Source organism: Falco naumanni, chromosome 12 (genome assembly GCF_017639655.2).
Source record: "Falco naumanni isolate bFalNau1 chromosome 12, bFalNau1.pat, whole genome shotgun sequence".
Classification (NCBI taxonomy): Eukaryota; Metazoa; Chordata; class Aves; order Falconiformes; family Falconidae; genus Falco; species Falco naumanni.
In genome coordinates this window covers 20,464,048-20,486,184 of record NC_054065.1, presented here as the reverse complement: position 1 = coordinate 20,486,184, position 22,137 = coordinate 20,464,048, and the positions used below count along the sequence as shown (strand labels likewise).

The 22,137-nt window shown below is 38.7% G+C and overlaps 1 protein-coding gene across 7 annotated transcripts in view; it reads left to right on the top strand.

Annotated features, from left to right (window-relative positions):
* EML4 (EMAP like 4) overlaps positions 1-22,137 on the top strand; it is a 162,774-nt gene that overhangs the window by 128,671 nt on the left and 11,966 nt on the right. For all 7 annotated transcript variants that reach the window (XM_040611569.1, XM_040611570.1, XM_040611571.1 and 4 more), the window contains 12 exons: positions 1,464-1,613; positions 3,123-3,192; positions 4,540-4,650; positions 7,035-7,130; positions 9,295-9,429; positions 9,662-9,797; positions 11,609-11,760; positions 13,274-13,399; positions 13,532-13,663; positions 14,290-14,357; positions 18,796-18,884; positions 20,064-20,161. In XM_040611569.1, coding sequence (XP_040467503.1) covers positions 1,464-1,613; positions 3,123-3,192; positions 4,540-4,650; positions 7,035-7,130; positions 9,295-9,429; positions 9,662-9,797; positions 11,609-11,760; positions 13,274-13,399; positions 13,532-13,663; positions 14,290-14,357; positions 18,796-18,884; positions 20,064-20,161 — 1,363 coding nt within the window. The remainder of the gene's footprint in view (positions 1-1,463; positions 1,614-3,122; positions 3,193-4,539; positions 4,651-7,034; positions 7,131-9,294; positions 9,430-9,661; positions 9,798-11,608; positions 11,761-13,273; positions 13,400-13,531; positions 13,664-14,289; positions 14,358-18,795; positions 18,885-20,063; positions 20,162-22,137) is intronic.

The window sequence follows — 22,137 nt, the reverse complement described above, 5'->3', positions numbered from 1 at the left end:
GTTTGCTAAGCAAGCCAGTGCGTAACCTCTGCTTCAGAGGAGCCATTGTGTTTTTCTGTAATAAATGGAAGACAGCAATATAAAAATCTATTTTGTTTTCCATGTTCTTAAGAGATTAATTGACACCAGAATGCAGTGTCTCTCTTTGAACCATTGCTTAGTTACAGCATGTGTTTAATTTTGCAAGCGTCCCTGTGGTACAGCAGCCCTGGGCTTGAGCGGGACCGCAAGACGAAGGGTAGTGTGGGAGGGGGATTTTTGAGGGTGGAGGGTGGCACTGAATGTGGTAATGTGTGTGGATTTTTTGGTGGAAAAGTAGTCCTTTTCCAAGAATAGAGGCCAGGCTGTCAGCTTAGGAGAGGTCAGTTTAGATACTCCCAAACTTGGACTACTGCACCTGCTTTCATTTATGAGGAAGGGCCAGCTTCATCCATCTAGCTTTCTCCATGTGGGACTTTGACTTCCCTTTTGCTTACCTGGTTAACCAGGACCTAAGGCTGGAATCCTTTAGCTAAAGTTGCTTAATGTATTTCCCGTATTTTCGCTGCTGTTGCAGGTGCCTTAGTTGGCAATGAAGTGGAAAGCTCTCTGAAGCGCAGGGCGTAACAGGAAAATTGTATTTTTTTGAGGCTACAGAGCTACTGTTAAAGTCTGAGTTACGATATTAATTGTACCTAGTGACCCTGGGAACAGAAATACAGGCAGACAGCCACGTTAGGAATCTAGATGAAGAAAATGTCACCTGTTTCAAAGAAATAACGAGTTGTAATAATGTTTGATTAGTGCTAACCAAGGGTGGTTTGCAGTCTGTAAAACTTCTGAATGTCATTTGGCATCATGCAGGATTCCTACAAAAATCATCCCTTTATGTATTTTGGGTAGATTTGAATAGGGTATTTTTCACTGTGTCAGTTCCTTTTGAGCTTTGTTTGTTTTAAAAATACTCTAAAATGGTCTAAAGAAATATTTCCTGAACTTGGCAGCTGCTGTGCAGAAGCTTGCCTTTTTCTGAAGGGCATTAGGAATTTTCACATGCTTGTTTTAAAAGGCCAAATGAAAATAATACTCGGGTGCCTGGAATGCAGATGCACAGCTCTGTTGCTGTGAAAAATGTTAAATCAGAACGGCCGGTCCTGCTGTTCCTTAACGAAACTTCACATGGAGGGTTTTGAAAATAATAACACTACATTTCTTTTACTTCAGTATGCCATATATATTTTATTTTTAATGTCAGTGAGCATCACTTTTTAAGGGATTTGGTTTCCTGAAGTCCAACTGTGTGGGGTTTGTTTTTTTAAACTGTTAGTGAAATTGTGCTGTAGTTCCAGAAGAAAAGCATAGAGCCCATTTGCTGACACGAAAGGTCCCCAAGAATCCTTTAAGAAAAAAAAAGTTGGGTGGTGTTGTTTTTTCCTGGTACACAGTGATTATGAAAACCTTGACTTTAAAAAAAATACACATAGATATGGGTATCGTGGAAGAGACTGTCGAGCCAATGTTTACCTCCTTCCTACCGGAGAAATTGTATATTTCATAGCATCAGTGGTGGTACTGTTTAACTATGAGGAGAGAACTCAGCGACACTACTTGGGTCATACAGATTGTGTTAAATGGTTAGTATATAACATTTGCATGTAAGTATGTGTGTAATAATGCAGAAATAATTTTTCTTTTATTCTCTCCTACTGTATGTATGAGCTCATTAATGTCATCGTAATTGTAGTTATTTTCCATTTCATCAGTCCCAGTAGTAAACACTGCACAAATGGATGGTGCTAGAGCAGTCCATGCTATTTTAGGATTTCTGGCTTAAATGTAAAACAACAGGATGTGTAGGCAATCTAAGAGTGCCAGATTAGATAAAGGATCTTTGCATAAATTACTCTAAATAGATGTCCCAGAAATTAAAATTTGTTTGCAGCCTAATTCTAAATCAGTTGTTTACAAGCAGTATGGTAAAGCTGTGGTCTTAAAGGAGAATTAGAAAACCAAATGGAAAAGTGAGGAATAATTTTCTCATTTTTTAATATAAGCTTCACCCATTAAGACTGTCTCGGAAATCAGAAAGATGTTTGCAAAACAGAATAGAGAAGCAAGGAAACTGAAGCCAGCATCATTGTGGGTGTAAAGGCAGTTGCTGACTTTACAATGGTAGTTTGAAGAGTAGGGCACATAATGTAATGGTGAATGTAAGCTCCCTACCGTACCTGAACGGAGCAGAGTTGCCATCTAAACTTCTTTTTCTCCTGTCTGTGCTTTGATAACTGTAATTGCTTCCTGTGGGAGGAATGCTGTCAGTCTTGTGTTCTTCACTTCCATTCAAAAATCTAGACCGAATTGCAAATGTGTTTGGTGTCCATCATTCAGGATTCCCCCTGCTCCCTCTTTCCTGTTTTGATGGCTTTCTTCACCTTGGTAATTTTACAGAGAAAGCAAATAAGAAGGTCAGTCAAAAATCGCTAGGACTAACTAAGAGGATGTGCACTCTGAAATCTGTTTATTCCCGTCAGCTTCAAAGCAATATGTGATAAGCAAAATTAGATTTTTACTTAAACTAGTAGTGCACATACCAGAGAACTTCACAGGTACAATTACATCAGTAACTCATTTCAGGTGGCAGTAATCCCTGACTCCTGGGTGCACAAGCCCTCAGCCAACTTCTCCGCTGTTTTTTCCCTAGGTTCCTGCTATCTGTAGGTTTAGGCATAAAACATGCCATAGTGTTTATAAATACGGCACGTAACTGCGTGTAGGAAGCTCATCATGAGACAGTGTCTATTTTGTTACAGTGGACTCCCAATACAGGGCAAACCTTAGATTTGCCAGTGCCCATGTGGAGGCAGCTCTTCTGGCATTCCTGGCTGTGCACCACCAGCCATCACAAGAGCCTGTGTATGGCTTGTAATGTACATCACATAAAGCCATACACATTACATCAGTACCTTGTGTAATGAAATAGTCTGATGAAAAGCATTCAAGCTGTCTCATTGAAAGTGGGATTTAGGATCATAAGTGTCTTCATGGGCTTCTGTTGAGAAAGAAAAAAAAAAATTACAAAAAAAACCTCTCAGTTTTGAAGACCTATGACAGCAAAAAGCAAGTCATATTTCTGTCTGTCTTAGTCTTGCAGTTCATCCAGACAAAATTAGAATTGCAACAGGACAGTTAGCTGGAGTGGATAAAGATGGAAGGGTAAGTAATAGAGCTGTTGAGTAGTAGTATCCTTGTTTTGAAAATCAGGAAAAAGTGTTTGGATTATTATTTTTTTAAATCTCATTATCACCTTCTGTTTGCGGTTTATTTTATGCACCACGTTTACTGAGATATTTTGCTGTTTCTAAGGTAACAGCCTGTATCTCTAGCAAAAGACAGTAACAGCTAAGCACTCAGACATGAATCAAAAAGAGCAGAAGCTCATAAAGTCTTTTGTCTGTGACACAGGAAACTCAATTTTAATTCTGCAAGCAAACACGAAGCTTGTAATCAATTTCTAAGGCCATATCATTTCTGTCACATTTCTTTCAATAAATATTCCCACAGAGAGCAAGCCCCCAGTTCTGTGGGTCACTGTGCTCTTAAGGTTTTGTGGAAGAGGAAACCAACTTTGAGAATTCATGGAAGGTGTGTCAAGCTTTCCTACAAACTTGCTCATTCGAGGGCGAGTGTGTTTAAATGCTCTTGTCCCTGGCTCTTGGCAAATTCTGTCAGTATTTGAATAATTGGATTATCTTCATGAAGTTATAGACAGAGGGGGGAGAAAAAGTGGGAGGAAGAGATACTATGAGGTGTAGGAGCATGTTAAATATAACCCTTACTCAGATGTTCAGCTGAATTTCATGGATTTTGTAAGAAATTGATTCTTTTGTATAGCTGTTACGATTTCAACTGAACATCTGTTGACTCTTCTTAGGGCTGGTTGGTTTGTTTTTCCATCAGTGGGATGATTTATTGTCACTTTCTGTGGTGAATGCTGTCCTTAAGCCAACTTAATTCCCATTTCATTCATGTTTCTTTCACATTTATGAAGCTAAGCTGGTTTGGGATAGTGATTGTATGAAATACAGCTATGGATATTTTCATTGAGTGGTTGGTGATGGTTAGGGGACTTGGTGCACCAGGGTTTATTTTTTTAAATTATTTTTTCTTCCTACTTCATATATAAAAAAAGAAGGTTTGATCATTGTTTTCAGTTGTTGCATAAGATCTGGGGTCTGAAATGCAAGAGGACTCTTTCATTATTTGTTCAATGACTTAAATTGGGCAAAGATTTATTTTCACAACTACCAAATGCCACCATACGTAATTTCCTGCCTCAGCAGCACTGCTAACGTGTTTGTAGCCCAGACACAGGGAGCAGGAGTATCTAGACTCTCACCTTTGAGCTTCAAGACACTATCTAGCAGCAGCATCCACACAGGTCATCCTGCATTTCAGTCTGCCGTTGGTAATTCAGGTAGCTCCTGCTTAACGAAACTTGACGTCTGCATATGATGCTTTCCCTGTTGATGACACTGTTTGTCCCATTGCTTTTTCATGCAGCCTCTGCAGCCCCATGTTAGAGTGTGGGACTCGGTGAGCCTGGTGACGCTGCAGGTTATCGGCCTGGGGACTTTTGAGCGTGGAGTGGGGTGTTTGGATTTTTCAAAAGCGGTAAGACGGGTGCAGTTACTTATGCTAAATAATTTACCCAATCCTGTGTGAACAGGAAGGAAATCTCTGGATGTTTTTTATGCGCTTGTCTAGCTGATCTGTTTTGGTATTAAAAGCGTGTCGGTAAAGTCTATGTATTCTTTATAAAACCAGCTGAGGGTGAGCTAGCTGGAAAAAACAGGAAACTGCACATGTGAAAATTGTGGTAACAAACTAGCACAGTGAATGAATAGCAGGCAAGAAAAGCCTTAACTAGAAATGGAAGTCCATGCGGGGTTTTGTGGCTTGGTTTTGTTTGTGAGGGGCTTGGATTTTTGTTTGGATGTTAAAAATAAGTTTGTGAGGTTTGTGAAGATGAATTTTGGTGGGTTCTGGTAGAAGGGATAACTTTTCTGCTTGCGCAGCTGGAGTTGGTTTTTATCCACCAACAGGAAATGAAAAAAAAAAAACCAACCAACCAACCAACAAAACCCACATTATATTGTGGGTTTTTTTTTTCCTGAGGAATAATTTGTTTAATTTATGCCTCTACTTTTACATTAAAAAAAAAAAAAAAGTCTTGTTACTTGGCCTGCAACATTTATCAGAAAAATCAGTAGTAAATGAAGATGTGCGACTTGGCATTGCTAAAGTTCTCATTTCAAAATTGGCCACGAGTCCATCTTTTTGTAAAATACATGTCTATTTTAATCTTTACACTGCCTTTGTATTTTCACCAAAGCGCTGAGACATATCAGACCTCCTGAAAAACCAGACTCTAATTTTTGCATCCCAGATTTTGCAGAATTAATATGTATGAAAATTTAAAAATGCAGAGAAAGAATGTCTGCTGTATTTTGCTGATGGGGAAGAAGATTCACAGCACAGCTGAGGTGGGCAGGGCGGTCTGGAGGTCCCACCACCCTGCTGACAGCAGGCTCCCCAGAGCCCAGCTGGGTGCCCAGTGTCACCAAGGGTGGAAACTCGGTGTTGCTGGGTGACTTGTGGAAACAAAATGCTTGACTCTCTTGCTGCAGTTTCAATTAACATAGAAATGTTGCTAGGTTTGTTATATCTAGGTTCTGTCTTTCAGTAAATAAAAGATTTTTATTTTTTTTTCCCTGCAAATAGGGGGTAACATAAATAAAACAGAATAATGTGAAAGGAGTACTGTCATTCCTGTCACTCTAACAAACCAATAACACTGTTGAGCTCAGATACTTTTTTTTTTTTTTCCAAGGAGGATAAATACACATTCCATAATGTTAAAAACAAAATGGATCACTAAGGAGTTTTTTGAGGACTAGATTTTAGTTTTTATTAGTTCTGTTTTGCACCTGAAACTGATTTTGATGCCTTGTTGCAGTCTCACGTGATTCCTCACCAAACTCAGATGTGCCATACCTAGAACTACGGGTTTGCCACGTAATTTCACTAATCCACACAAGAGCTGAGTGTATTGCCAGTGCGGTCTCCAGGGTTTCTTTCCACTTCATAATTTACATGTGTATTTGCATATTACTGCTCATAATAGTACCTGGGCATAAAAATTTCAGCCACCTCTATTTTCATAATTTGGTAGAGAATGCAATTGAACTGCAAGAATCAACTTTAAAATAAATAAGGCCGCCTCCAAATCTTTCTACACATGTCCTTGAAACGACTGGTTTGTGCAAGTATGTGTTGCTGTTGAATAAGTACGTTTTTGTTCTAAGATTTGCTGTCTGTTCTTTTAATTCCTTATAGCCATTTTACCATTTTGTTGTAAAATTCTTCAAAATAAGCTCTTTTAGTTATTTAATACCGTAGATGACAGTCTTTCTGCTCTCTAAGCATTATTTTATTTAGAAAGCGTTACCTTTGCTGCAGTTTTACCAACTACATGATAATGACTGTTGCTACTTAATGAGGAAAAAATGAGGTGTGCTTACAAAATCCGATCGTGTAAAGTTGTGTGTATGTTATGGTGATGTTTAAGAAAAAACAAGAGGATCTGTGTGTCCGTCCTCTGAGACCTGAGGAAAAACAAAACATTTGCAGAACAAGAAAAGGGAGAAACGTCTTTGCTGCTAGCATGATACTGCAAACAAGAAGGAAAGGGGGGAAAAGAAAAAAGACAACAAAAACAAACTAAAAGGGAAAGACTTGGCAAGATACTTCTAAATCTTTCCTCTAATATTATTGGAAACGTTCATATTTTGTGAGATAATGCAAAACCCTATGTCTCTTTAAGAAAAGAGGAAAGTAACAGTTATATCAAGCTCATAATTGCTTTAAAAGGACTTGCTTAATTTATGTTTGTGCCTTTTGTGGTTTTTTACGATGCTACTGCACTGCCCTGTTTCAAAATAGGGTATGGTAGTACTTTGTCAGCACTTTTTTTTTTTCTTTTCTTTTTCTTGTAGGATTCTGGTATTCATTTGTGTGTAATTGATGACTCTAATGAGCATATGCTCACTGTGTGGGATTGGCAAAGGAAATCAAAAATAGCAGAAATAAAGGTAATTATTGCACAAATTAATATTCTGAAATACAAGTGGTTTTATTCCCATAAATAGAACAGTTTGTGAGATGCACATTTGATCTTACTTGGAAACGGCAGCTGTGTAATACTGCTGGCTTGTGTGAGGGCACAAAACAAATGTATTCTTAACTTGTATGTTGGAAGGGGTTTGAATGTTGGAGCGCTTATAATTACATTTTGCTCATCCTGAGGAGCCCATCCAAATAAAGCAATTCTCTAATATTTTCCTAATTAAAAAAAAAAAAAAATCCTGGGATCTTTTAAGTAACTGAAGAAATGATTCTATCTGTAGTTGTTTATTTGAAATAAATACTTGCAGACATTCCTTATTTTTATTTTTGTCTAAATTGAATTCCACACATTGATTCTTGGTACGTGTATCTCTCCTCATTTAAAGTCCATTAGTACTTTTGTAGATTGTGATCTTGTCATCTTTCCTGTTTCTTTTGTAACCTTTTAAAATTCTGATCGATGAGAAGCATTCAAAGTTGTCATGCTCAATGTTCATTTAAAGCTGATTCCACTGGAAACACCCAGTCCAATAACTTAGTATTGAAGTCCATAATTTGAGACACCTTACTTTGTGTTACACGATGTCAAGCAAGGAGATATTATGTGGAACTGAGTCATTTTTAATTTTTTTTGAATCATGATTCCGCAAGTGGAATACACTACAAACATGTATATGTCTGTATTATTACAAACCTGCAGTTTCAGATAATAAAATAAGGTTGATTTGACCCCTTTTCTTTAAGTAATGTTGATCAATACTTATTATATTGGTTTTGTAAGTTTTAATGTAATTCTGTGTCAGTATTTTCATTTCCTTGTTAATATTTAATGTGAAGCTATTTGGCATGTGCCTTGTATTTCCCATTTTACTGACATCTGTTTTGACTATTTTCACTCTCCAGGGAGTTCCTTGGTGTTTCAGAATTGGCTAAAAACAGTTGGCAGGGCCAGCTTGCACTTCAGCACTTATTCACATTTAGGACTTGATCTTGCAGTGTCTTAAGCACTTTCCATGACAGGTGGTGTGAGCAGAGTTTCATCCGCTGAGCCAGGGTGCAAAACAGAAGCCTTTTCTCAGCTGAACTCCATTAAATTTTTCAGTCCTTGGTTTCCGTACGGTTTGTGGATATATCAGATCCATTTGCATAGAGGGAACTGTGCGTGAGAAGCGCAATTTGTTAAATGCAGATATCAACAACTGAAACCGAAGCAAGCTGTTTTCCTAAAGCGAGGCAGAAATGGTCAGGTAGGAGAGGGTGCTCCCGCAGGCACTGGGTCAGCAGCACTTTTCCGTATACTCCTGTAAAGCTTGAGCTTAAATCCCGCAGAAGTAAATGCACTGGTGCGGTTACTGGTGTTTGTGGAGTCATTGCCTCCAGGAGGTTGTCTTCAAAGTCAGTTGGTTGAATATAAGTTAGAAGTTAGATAAATGACTGCTCAGGTTTTTTACGTTTGTAAAATCTCTTGGTAAAGGATGAAACACTCACTGAGGTGTTGGTAATTCAGTAACAGTATATGCAGCCAGTAAAACTAAAAAAAAAAAAAAAAAAATAAAAGTGGGACCCTGTGTTTCAGAGCTTTGAGTTATGCAGGTTTCTTCTCTTCTTCCTGAGGGGGAAAGGAGAGGAAGAAAGAACCCGAAGGAGCTTTTATAGAATTTCAAAAAGAGAATGATGGATATAATCCTACTATGCTACCATTGTCTCACTTGCCTCTGTCACAGCTTTGTTATCCAGAACAGCAAACTAGTCTGTGTAAAAACTAATCAGGGGTTTCAACCCCAAAAAGTCTCTTTTATACACCATTCGCTTTCCACAGCAGAAGTCTTAGCTATTGCAGAGAACAGAAGCTTTTGAGATTGAAAAAGTGAATGTAAACCCCCGACGTTTCTACTGAACTTTTGTTAAGATCTCTTACAAAGGTAAAAAAAAAATAAAAAATATATATATATATATAAAATGTGCAGTCATTCAGATATCTGATTTAGCACAGAACACTTAAGGATTCCTTCAGGCATACAAGGAGCTGTCTTAGCTCTTCATATCTCTGTTGTGAAACTTAGGATTTTACATGTGGTTTTAGTAATTAGTGTCTCATCTGAATAAATAGTATTTCTGTTGTTGTTGCAGACTACAAATGAAGTTGTTCTTGCTGTAGAATTCCATCCAACTGATGCAAATACCATAATAACATGTGGCAAATCTCATATATTTTTCTGGACCTGGAGCGGCAATTCATTATCAAGGAAGCAAGGGATATTTGGGGTAAGGATGTCTTGATGTCAGGTCAGTTTTAAAGAGTATGATCAATGGTACGATCTGCTCACGCTTTCTATAACTTTGCTCTGTTGTTACCATGTACTGTTTGAGCAGAGAGGTAAACAAAGAAAAAAAGTTAAAATCTGCTTACGTGTATGCAGGGTGTATGGGTGTGGATACTTTATACTAATTGTGTAAAGAGTACAAGCAATTATCGCTTCTGCTTATTTTGTTTCAGAAATATGAAAAACCCAAATTTGTTCAGTGTTTGGCTTTTTTGGGAAATGGTGATGTGCTCACTGGAGACTCAGGTGGGATAATACTTATATGGGGCAAAACTACTGTAGAATCTACTCCAGGAAAAGGACCTAAAGGTAGGATACATTCACAGTTAATAGCAGATTTTAGGTAGTCTGTAGAAGACAAACGTAAAGGCTTGCATTAGAAAAGGGATAGGGAAACAGGCCTGCCTAAGGGTGTACGCTTCCTATTGTTAACAGGTGGTATGAAACTCCAAGTCACTTGAATTTGCTCACTTAAGAGCAGTCTAGAGTTTCTCAGTAATTATTGAGACTGTGCCTGAAACGAATGAAAACTACTTTGCCGAAATGTTTTGCATTGAAAAAATGTGCAGTTAATCAGCTTTGCTTTCATCTTGAGATTTGAAAAAGGCTGGAGGATCAGCTTGAGGATTCTGCCGGCTGCCTTTGCCTATTAAGGCTTATGTGGTACCATGCTTAGTCTCAGAGGAATACCATTAAGTGTTGAAGTTGATGTTAAAAGGACTTGTATGTGAAGGAAAAATATAATGTGTAGTTGTACCAGTTACACAAATAACAGTATCTGGTTTAGCAGATACTCAAGTCTTGGCTGTAATATATGTTAAAACCCATCGTATCTGAAATTTGGATTAAACTTACTCTTTAGGGCAAAGCTTCTGTGAAAAAGAAAGGAAAATTATTTGTTACCCAACATATGCAGACCTGGCATGGTTGAGCCCTTAGGTAACTTATAAATTTAAGGAGTATTTATTTTACTTGGCAGCTGTTTAAAACACTGGTTTAAACTGGTACATCAGGAAAACATTCATGTAAAAAGTAAATTTTTAATGTTAAGTCTGTTTTTGAAGGTAAATCTTTTTCTTGTCTTTCAAACTAACTGCAGTGGAAAAGTAATTTAACAGATTATCTGACATTTAATTTTGAGGTTCTTGTGCAAAAATAACCTTTTCAGGGTATAATCTTAACAGATTGAATAGAACATTTATTTACATTGGCTTAATTAAATATGGGATCTTTTAGTTGGTTTATCACATTAGATTGGTCTCCAGACTTAATCTTAAACTCTTTTTCACAATGTGAGAGCATGCTGACTTGAACTGACTTGAGTTATAGGCAGAGTCAGCGAAGTTAAGATGCTCTTTTTGGGTGTTTTTTTTAGGCTTTTTCTGGGATTGCTATTTGATAGCACCAGAATCTTGCTTTTTTTTTTAAAGTGTGCTTTCCTGCAGGAGTTCTGTTGACACGAAGTCCTGATTGGGATGCGAAAAGCTTCCTTTACTACCTTTGCTGTTTAATTTTCTCATCTGTCTTTTTGTTCTTTCCAGTGTTCTCCTTTGAGTAGACTGCTATATTGATAGATGCCAGATGCTGGTTATGCTATTTTTAAGTGTGGCAACATCCAGCATTAGACATTAGCTTCATGCATCCTGGAAACTTTGCTATAATTAATTTTCTTTTTATTCCCATAAGACTATAGACAACAAGTCTTGGAGTTTCTTTTAATAAAACGATGTTAATTCTTTTCTAATAATCACTTGCTAAATACTTATGACTGGAAAGGACAGTTTCTCTTGCATCTGGAAAAACTGTGCGCCCTTGGATAGAAGAGAAATTAAAGTGTTTTGCAGATAGTTGTTGTTATTGCCTTTACAAGTTGTAGGACAGTCAATGTCAAAAAAAGTCTCTATTCAAAAAGACAGGCCCCTTGTTTTATCTTTTTATCCTGTAAGAAAACACTACCACCTTGTGTTTGCAATACTAATGCAATACTAATAGCCTGACAGTCCAAACGTAATTATTCATTATACACTGTTACTTAATTCTGCTCCCAAAAGGCACAGCTTCTTGTAAACTCCAGGTCAAAAAAAAGTGGTGTTCTTTATTATATTTTTTTGTGCATGTAGGAGTATATCAGATAAGCAGACAAATCAAAGCTCACGATGGCAGTGTGTTCACGTTCTGCCAAATGAGGAATGGGATGCTACTAACTGGAGGTGGGAAAGACCGAAAGATCATCCTGTGGGATCATGATTTGAATCCCGAAAGGGAAATTGAGGTAAGAAAGCAAGGGTGACAAGGAAATTGCCTTGAGAAAGATATTGACTGGCCAGACAAAGCCCTCCCCACCCTTTGGAGGACCGGTGGTGAGGACAATAGAATATCTTCTGGTTGCTGTCTTTTTAGAGGATGACAAAGTTTTATTACAAAAATGTTTAGATTTTCAACCTGTAAGTGAGCCTATTTAAGGCTTCAGTTCTCCTCTGTTTAAAATGAACAGAAATTTTAAGTTTTTCTTTCCTCCAAGCCTTTCCTTAGTTTCTTTTATTTGTCCCTCTTTTGAGTATTGCCAGTGTTTTTGTTAAGCTTGCCTGTCTGGAGGAAGGCAATGTTACCAGGAATTGAGGGGTTTCAACAGAATTTTTGACACAAGTGAAATAATTGGTAGGATACATGTGTGTATTCCATGAGATTAATTATTTTGTTGAAATGGTTATGTTGAGGAGTTTGTTTTAACTTTATTCTGAAACAAGTGTTTAGTGAATATGTATGTCTTTGGGATTTGGCTATACGGCAATGCTAGGTAAATAGGGACAAACTAGAAAAAAATTGTACATTATGGATTTTTAAAACAATTTTTTTCCCCCCGTGGCAATACAGTGACCTTTTGAAATAATGTGCTAATAATGGATTACTCCACTTACCTAGTGTCACATTGATAGCAACATTTTTTCCTTAACACTTCTGTTAAGTTACATCTAGACTTTATTACCTTGAAACTTCCATTGACCTTTAGAAAACATGGCTGAGAGTAAGCAAGCATTAGGCTAAAGTTGCACGCTCTCTTCGTATCAGTGGTTTGGTTTTTCTTTTGTTAATGATGTTATGTTAAAGCTGATTTTTATATTGAGAAATATTATGAGAACCCTAACAGACAACTTTCTGAATGATTGATATTCTATCTTGTAGCTAATATTAGTCTATTTTATAAAGATAGATCATTTAGAAAACTGAATAAATGCACACTGTAAAATAGTGTATTAAAGCTTGCAGTAAGCAAATTCAATAAAATCTGGAGTCATTGCTGACATAAGGCATATGAACATTTACTTAAGGCTAATCAGGAAGCATTAAATAAATCAGAAAGCATTTACTGTGCTACAAGATTTTTCTTGTTTTTCACAATGTATTTTGGAAAGTAAGCAGTAACTGTCTATTATTCCTGTCCTTACAAGAGATATTGTAACATTTTGGAGTGCTTTCGTTTGGTGTATTTGATGCTTTAAAATCCATGTAATTTAATTTGAATTTTTTTCCACTAAGACTTATTAAAATGGCATAATTGTGATTGTCTTGGAGTGAGATACTCTTGTATGCTCGTACTGAACAAATAAAAAATAAATGCGGTAGGTTTCTGGTGAAGTCCTGATCTGGTGTATACATGATTGGATTGTTCCTTTTCACTGGGAGAACTGCAGTCCTGGTACTGTTGTTGTGCGCTATTTCTGGCCTTTGAAAATAAGCGTCTATCAAGATGCGTGATGTGGTTTTATAGATGTTTCTTTTCCTAGGTTCCTGACCAGTATGGAACAATCAGAGCAGTAGCAGAAGGAAAAGCAGATCAGTTTCTAGTGGGTACTTCAAGAAACTTTGTTTTGCGGGGAACTTTCAATGATGGTTTCCTGGTAGAAGTACAGGTGAGCATAACTTTTTCCCGTTTTTTTTTTTTAAACTATAACCCAAAAATGTAAAGGCTTTCGCTGCTGGTGTGTTATTTTAAGAGATTCTTTATTTTATTCATTGTTAAATCACATGTGTTTTCTTTCTAGGGACATACAGATGAACTCTGGGGACTAGCATCCCATCCTTTCAAAGACTTATTTTTAACATGTGCCCAGGATAGGCAAGTTTGTATGTGGAGCTCTGTGGACCACACGCTGGAGTGGACCAGGCTGCTAGATGTATGTCAACCGTTTAATGTTAAATATAAAGCTGGAAAATAGGAAGAAGCATTAGCTTTCTTTAACACACTTGTCCCATCTGATTGCAAGATAAGCAAAAATCCTGTAGTTACAGCTTTGAAAACAGCTATTCAGAAGCTTCGATAAACTTAGTGAGGCTCATCAGACATTGTATAGACTGTAATCTGGTTACCATTGTCTGATGCCATTCTGACAGTCCAAGTTGAATAAAAAATAGTCCTTTGCTTTTGTTACAGTTTAACTTTTTTCTTAGTTATTCAAACAATCTTAAGAGGATATCCTATGATTGTGCAAGGTTTGGCTTTAGATATCCTTCCTTACTGGCATTGTTCATTTCATATCATGGCTAGTTCTGTCCTAATACCCCAGGAAAAAGTATCTTTTTACACAGAAATTTAGGCTCTTTACTTTCAAGAAGGTCATGTAGTACATGCCACTGATACATTAAAAGAAAATCTGTCAGAGGAGTACAAGCATGCTACTAGCTGATTGGTTTTTCCGTTATCAGTTCACTTTAGACTTTTAGGGTAGCTTTGGTATAAGGAGATATGTTTGATCGTAGAGAAGTGAGTGGGTGAGTGATGTTTTTGTGCCTCTCTGTTCAGGAACCAGGGCACTGTGCTGACTTCCATCCCAGTGGAGCAGTGGTCGCGATAGGAACACACTCGGGCAGGTAAATAGCTTTTGGCTAAGTTGTGATTATTGAAAGTTTAAAGGAGACATTGTGATACTATGCATCTTATCTGTTGGAATTAATTTGCTTTTTATTCTTTTTGCTTGAGGCTAGCCTAAAAAGCCTGGGTGAAGGGGGCAGATCTTTCTAACATGGGTCAGATGAAGACAGAGGTGTTAGGCTGTTTTGGTTTATTAAGTACTCTTTCATGAAAGCCCAGATCTTGATTTTTATTTTTTTTAAACTATTTTTTTACAGGGATTTCAGTAAGCACTACTTATTGGCTTTACCAAGTATCATATATTTTAATATTGTGTGCATATGTTATCTTAGTTCGTAAGATGCGTGTGGTATAGATCTTTCGCTTTACCAAATGAAACACACTTGTAACATTTTAAATTGGTATGGAGAGACAGGTAAACAGGCTCGTGTTTTGATTTTTGTGTAAGACAGAGTTCAACATGGCACATTGCTGAAATGAAGTGCTATTGAGCTGTTCATATTCTTCCTGAAATCGTTGTGTATTTGAAATCTCAGACCCATTACAAGTCGTTAAATAACTTGATTCATAGCCCAAAATGCTTAAAGCTGATATTAAATGAGTCTAATCTGTTTAGGATTCAGTAAAGCCAAACCTTGGATGTGTCTTTATCTGTTGCTGTTCTGGTGCTGCCCTGCTGCCAGTACGGAGGTCAGTAAGGCAGGGGTAGGGCATTAAGGAAGTTGGGTTTGGTAGTTAAAGTTCTGACATCTGAAGAAAACTGGATTTCTACTTCTCTTCCCCTTCTTGTCTTTTTTGTTTCACAGTGGCGTGTTTTTATCAGGCCAGCACATCATGGTTTTGGTGTGTTTTTTACATACCATTTCCCATGATGAGTATTTCTGTATCATTTCCTTTTTTTGGGCCGTGTGCAGATAGTCTGCTGCAGGTTTTGTTACCACTACATTAAGCTGAAGAAGCCTAAATATCCCTGGGAACCCTAAGATGGGTTGATTTGTTCACTCTGATTAATGCTTTGCAGGTTCAACATTCAATATTAAGTAAACATGGGAATTGCAAATATGAGTGAAAAAATATATTACTCCTTTGGAATACCATTTCCCTGATGATTTAATCAGAAAAAGTCTACATTCACAGATGTCAATTATCAGTAATAAATGTCTGTCATGGGTCAGAATTTGTTTTCCAAAAGAGAGTAGTTTAGGGGGGTTTGTTTCTAAAACCATGTAATTTTTAGATAGATTATTAGTATTTTTTTAAAGCGAAGGAATGGGAAGACAAGAAACAGATGAACATGGCAAAAGTTCTGTCTTGTTTATGTGAACTCACAAACAAGTTAAGCATGTTTTCTTTGGTAACAGTTGGGAGAAAAATCAATAAAAAGCCAAAGAGTCACTATGTTACAGCTGGCACACTACTCATCCACTTATTTCATCCGATCTATGGATCAGAAGTTCAGTTGGCAGCCAAGCTTTGCATTTCACAGCCCTTAGGACTTTTTCAGGATCAGCTGCAGTTCACGTCTTTCATTCCTTCACTTTGGAAGGAATTTCCTCTCCTGAAACACAGCCTCAGGGTGGACCCCAGCTGTTTGTGAGAAGGGCCTGTGTGGGGCATCCCCATGAACTGCTGTAGCTGCTAGGCTGGAGACATGTTTCATGGAGACTTGCTGGCAGTTGCAGGGTTTGCCACAGCATTGGGTGAGCTTGGAAGATTGAAGAGAGCACGTCTGATTACAGCTTGTGGAAGCATCAAGAAACAGCTGAACTAGATGTCACCAGTGCTTCCTTTCTTAAATTATTATCAAAATTGTCACAGTGCACTGACTCCTTCCATGGTCAGCTTAGATTGCTGCTAGGTCTCCTGTTCAGAAGAATTTTTGGAGAAGGACTGGTGTCACAAAATGCTGTTTCCTGATGCCAAATGAAGTTCACTGTACACTGTTGAGAGGAGCAGAAGTTTTGCATTGTGTTTGATGCCATACCATACCACCTCTGTGCTTTCAGTAAAACAGGGCGGATCTGCATGTATTTGAGGCTTTGGGTGTTTTTTCATCTTAGATGATATTAACTGGAGGATTGCCTGGTTCAGGTAGCAGCTTCAAAAGACCAGCCTAAAGAGATGGTCTGGGGTCCAGCATCAAAAGGCACGTCCCTGCTGCAGCAGCCTCCCTGCCTTGCCCTGCCCTGGCTGTGTATTCTGGGATGCGGAGGGCTCAACCCGCCCCTTGGCTGGCTGGCAGAAGCACTGTGCAGCATGGTCACCCGCAGGAGGGCATGGGAAAGGGGTGCCCACCCACTTGTGGAAGGCTGCTTTGGGTTGTTACTGTGCTGATCATCAGGTTTTATATCCAGGCACTGCAATTATGCTGCTCAGGATAAACAGGCATCATGCAGTGTCTAGATAAATAGATTTTTTTTTTTTACAGTGTAGCGCCTAAGTTTTCTGGTAATGCAAAAACCTGTTTTGCTGTGTGCCCACCTGGGCTGAAGCAGTGAGGAGCCTCCACCCTGTGCTGGATTCAGGAAGACACAAAAATAAGAAAATAAGCTTCTCATGTTGCTTGAAACCCAGATGACTTCAACTCAGTGATGCCTCCATGTGTGTTCTTCCCACTTCTCATGTTGTCCCGTTGGGATGTACTTCTAGAGCAGTTTGGCTGTCATGGTCAAAAACAGTCACAAGACTTGTTTTTCTTTCTGTGGTGGCAAAATAGCACAAGTACCCTCACTCTTCCCCCGTGCCAAACCCTTTTGTGGTTTTAATTGGGTTTTGGGGTTGTTTCACGTTTGGCTTTATTATTTATCTATTTATTTTGGTTTGGTCTTTAATATCCACACCCCTATCAGCCAGGTAAAATTGTAGAAGTGTTTGGCAGGGCCAAGGAGGGGCGTAGTTTGAGCTAAATAGCAGAATATCAACTTCTAGCTCCTAATGTGTTTATAGAACCTGCAAAGCTTTGGTTTTGAAGATTGGAAATCAGAAGTCCACTTTCAGCAGAGAATTACAGCAGAGAAACTAAGCATGGTTTCTGCTGCTGCCCAGTGGAAACATATTGGCTGTTTTCCACCAGTTCCATCTGCCTTGCACACAGATTATTCAGCAGTCCGTGGCATGTGGGGCTGGGTTTTTTTATTTGTATGTCATATAATTTCTTTCATGTGGTTCTCTAATTACAAGCTGGTTTTAAACCAATGGGGTCCAGGCAACTTTCCAGACACTTAGCTGCCGGACGCTGAATCAGCACGAGCTGGAATCTAATCTCCATCCATAGAAAGCAGCAATGTGCGCTGTTACTCCTGGAGTTTCTTTTAGGTTATGTAGGTTTGTTGTGGAATAAATGGTCCTAGCTTTAGCAGCATTCCACTGAGTTCAGTGTGAGGCAGCGGGCAGAAATCGCCTTACTCGTTTGCACAGTGTGTGAACTAGAGATGGAAACCTGGCTGTGGTGTATGCATACAGGTGTGAGATCGGAGGTTTGGAGCCAAAAAATAAATTCAGAGTACAGCTTTAATGTGTTTAGCCATGTTGACATTTCCGTTTTCATTATATACACATATTTTATTTTTTTTATTAAATTATCGTTGTCTTTGCTTTGCTGATGTTCGCGTACTTAGGAGTTAGGTGGGCATTAGAACCGTAGCCAAATGCTCAGGTTCTGCTGACCTTGCCTGTCTTGCAGTCAGTGGCCGTTTCGGTGTACGGGCCGCAGAGTTTTTGTAAGCTTCTCTGAGCTTTTTACATGTGCCTCATAACTAATACTGCAGGTTAAAAGTTATTGTTAAATAATTAAAAATGCAATTAGTTACCTTAGTTATAAACCATCCCAATTAAAAAAAAAAAAAAAAAGCTAGGTTATGAACCATTGAATTTCAGCAAATGGTTATTCCTCCTTACTTTCATCAAATTATTCAAAGAAATGGAAAGGACTGAGGGGAAAATATTGAATTAGAATGTACTTTGTGTTTAAAATTAGTATGGAAATGTTCTCCACTCCCACCTCCTCCTCTTATTTTTTTTTTTTAAACTTTGCTTCATGCAAATTGAAAGATCATTTTTTTATATCACAGCTGTTCTTCAGAACAGGGAAGAAGTAGTAGTTTACAATTCAGCTGCGGCCTTAAGGCTTCAGGATGATAAGGTGCAGTCATATTAGCTATCTGGTGGCATGTTTATCATCCAGTAGACATTTTGGTGATTACTGCAGTGTCCAAGGGAGGGGGAAAAAATTGGGTGGTGTTTAGAAGCGTTTATATATTCTTCACTGAAACTCGTATGGCTTCATGAACCAGAAAAATGTTCCATTAAAAACAGATGTGCACTGTTTTGCCCTTGAGGGGCGAGCATGGGAAGATGAAGGCAGCAGTGAGTATTGCTGTTTCCCTTGCTTTTCTTGTTTAGTGGGACTGATACTCATTGGAATTCTCCTCTCTCTAGGTGGTTTGTTTTGGATGCAGAAACGAGGGATCTGGTTTCAATACACACTGATGGCAACGAACAGCTCTCAGTGATGCGCTACTCAGTAGGTAGGCACACCTGTACATTCAGAATAAATGGTGATAAATGCAGTGTCTGTTCTGTTGAACGTTGTTAAGCTGTTCCCCAATCACTAGAAAAGGCAAAGCTTTGAAACAAATAGCTTAAGATGCTCAATATTTACTGAGTACTTGCTTACAGATTTGTCTGTGTATGCTAAATCTTGTGGGTTTGTAACTGCAAGCATTACAGTTGCCTTTCCCAGCTTTTCCTGCATGTCGAACTGTGCTGTTATAATAAATGTTAGCTTTGCTCCCAGAAAAATGAAAAGTTCTTAACTAGTTAACAGGTTAACAGAAAAGTCTGTAAGAAGCTTAGTATTTCAGTGATGTTTTAATACACTACTTAATTAATTTTCAAGTTTATTAATACAAAACCGTAAAACTAAGCTCAGGTCTGTCTGAAACCCAGAGCTGTTTATTAAATATTTGCTATGGGATTTGTAATCCAAGCCAGTATTGAGTCTCCTCTTCAGACGTGACATGACAGATCAGAGGCTGACTCTCCGTTAAAACTGGATGGAAGAACACTCTTGTAAATCTGTTTCTTGTTTGGTTTTGGATAATGTGCCGTGTCAGTGGGCAAAACGTTCCCCTGCTACTGCCACATCTGCCAAGTGTGGCGATTTATTTTAAAGCACTGATGTTCATTGACACTAGAGGCATTTGATCGTGATTCAAAGGAACTCTTGCCCATGTATTTTATTTTTTTTTAATGGAGATGACATAGGTTAGAAAACTGCTTATAGTGTTTGAATGCTCTAGTTCTTCTTTAGACATTTAGTGCTGCTTGATATGCATTCTCCACCTCCAAAGCTAAGCTAACTGTAGAGTAAATACTGTTCTGCATTTTTTGTGATACAGAAAACTCAAGCCTGCCTGCTGTTGATAATTTTCAGAAGTCCAGTGCAGTCTGAGAATTAATACCCTGTCCATTGGACACTTAGTTAGAAAAAGCATAAGTGAAAGAACTTGCCCAAAACCTGTACCCACAAAGTAAACAGATAGTGACCTGAAAATGTGAACATAATGTAAACAGTTATGTAAACCTTGAATACAGTTCGTAAGCAGTAGTTTAATTGAGACTATTGTCTTAGTGATAAATCTGAAATCATTACATTTTGGAAAACAATCATTCTGTTAATTTATGTCAAATATTTTGTGTTGTAGATGGCACCTTACTTGCAGTTGGATCCCATGACAACTTTATTTACCTCTACGTAGTAACAGAAAATGGAAGAAAGTATAGCAGATATGGAAAATGCACTGTAAGTTTTGGAGCAAATATAATCAGAGCAGTTCTTGCATTTCAATGTTATACATACACTAAAATGTTAAGCAGTGGTACTGTATCCGAAATGATGCTTTTCCATTTTTAGTTTTGGTTATACATTTTACGGGGTTTTTTTCAATATTTGATTGATTTTAAGCTTCAGTCTGATGGGTACTGCAACCATTAGTGTTAGGTGGACACTTTTGCATCAGGTATGACTGATTTCTCAGACTACTGACTTTTTCTTTGAAATGGGAAATTAGCAGGAAGATAAGAGAAGTGCCTTGGTACCTGTATACTGAAACTTCTTTGGGGGAAAATATTACACTTACTTGGGAGTATTTTCCCCCTGTTGATAAAGTACTCCTTGGACCTGCATAGTATTAGATAGTGCAATTTCATTAGAGTGTGTAATTTTGAGGTTGCAAATATGTGCTATTATCAGTTGTAATTGTTACTAGAAAATTTGGAATTGGGGGGTTATGTTAACAATAAATTTCTGGCCCAGGACAAATAAATCGTAAGTGTAGCAGCACATGTAGTGGAGTTTGTATTTACATGACGTTATCCCAGTGCTAAAAAGACATACTTTTTCCCTGAAGTGTTTAGTTATCTAACATCCTGGCCTTAAGTTCAGCTATCTCTTAAAGGTTAATGGGAATATTTACATAGAGAACATCTGAACCTTAATGGGTTTTGCAAATGATACCATAAAAATGGATTCACATTTGAAATGTGAAGTGTTTTGGGGGTATTTTTTAAGGAATGCATCCCCCACTCAAAGTGCTTGTCATGTGTTTGTCACTGATTGCATTTCTTTGGTTTTGAAAATAAGATAACTTCTGAAGTTGCTTTGTTGATTTGAAAATGGGAGGTAAGGGGACCATAAAGCTAAACTGTGGGGGTTTGGTGGTTTTTTTATTTTATTTCTAAGAAAAAAAAAAAATATTCCTACAATGTTTGCTGCAAGGCTTGCAGTGGAAACTTAGTGTAGAGGGAAATGAACATGCATTAGCCAGTCTTCTAGTGCCGCACGTGGTGCCTTTGAGAGATTCCTGCCCATCATTTGGCTGAGGATACAGTGTGCTGCTAGAGCATGGGGGTCCAGAGCAGCCTGTGTCCAGCTGTGGCCAGGGACATGGAGCCGCCAGGGCGGTCAGGGGGGTCTCGGTGCTGGCATGGGGTGCAGCTGGCGCGGGAGGCTGTTGAGACTCCTCAATGGCAGGGTTGTGGTGTGGAGTAAGTCAGAGCGTCCTGCAGCCCCCAGGCAGGGTGGTGATGGGGTTAGCCGATAGCACAACGGTCATGAGATGAGAAATCAGATCTGCAGCCTTCCCAGGGACCTCAGGCAGTGGGGAAGAGGCTGAGCCTATGGGGGGGTCAGGCTGGGAGCCCAGTGGGGCTGGTGGGGTTGGCAGCGGGTGGCTGCACCTGAGTGCAGCATTTCACCCCATCACTTATTCTTTAACCGTAAAAGATAAAATCACTCAGAGATGGCTAATCTTAACAAACATAATATTTAGCTTGCTGTGTACTTCAAGGTCTTTCTGAGCTCTTTTGAATATGTGTGAGATCATAGATTTCTGTACATCATACGAATTATGTATCAGGAGAGAACATTTTGTAATTTAAACCAGCAGCTGTATTTGTCTGTCCCTCTGCCTTGGCAGGAAAGGGGTTTGTAAAAATGGGGATGGGAGAAACGGGCGTTGTTACACTCGGGCAGAAGCGTTAAGGCTTCAAAGCGGATTTCTGCTCACCACTTTTCTCAGTCTGAGTGGCTGCATGTAGAAGCCAAAATTAGCAACCTGGTTTCTGTCGGGGCTGATCTGCCCAGCCCTTCCAGCCTGTGCGGCAGCTCCGTGTTGGCTGCCCGGAGCGTGCTGCGAGGCTGCCCACCTGCTGTCCCGCACCCTGCGCCTCCCCTCCGCTCCGTGCCAGCTCCGTGCCAGCTCCGTGCCAGCTCCGGCT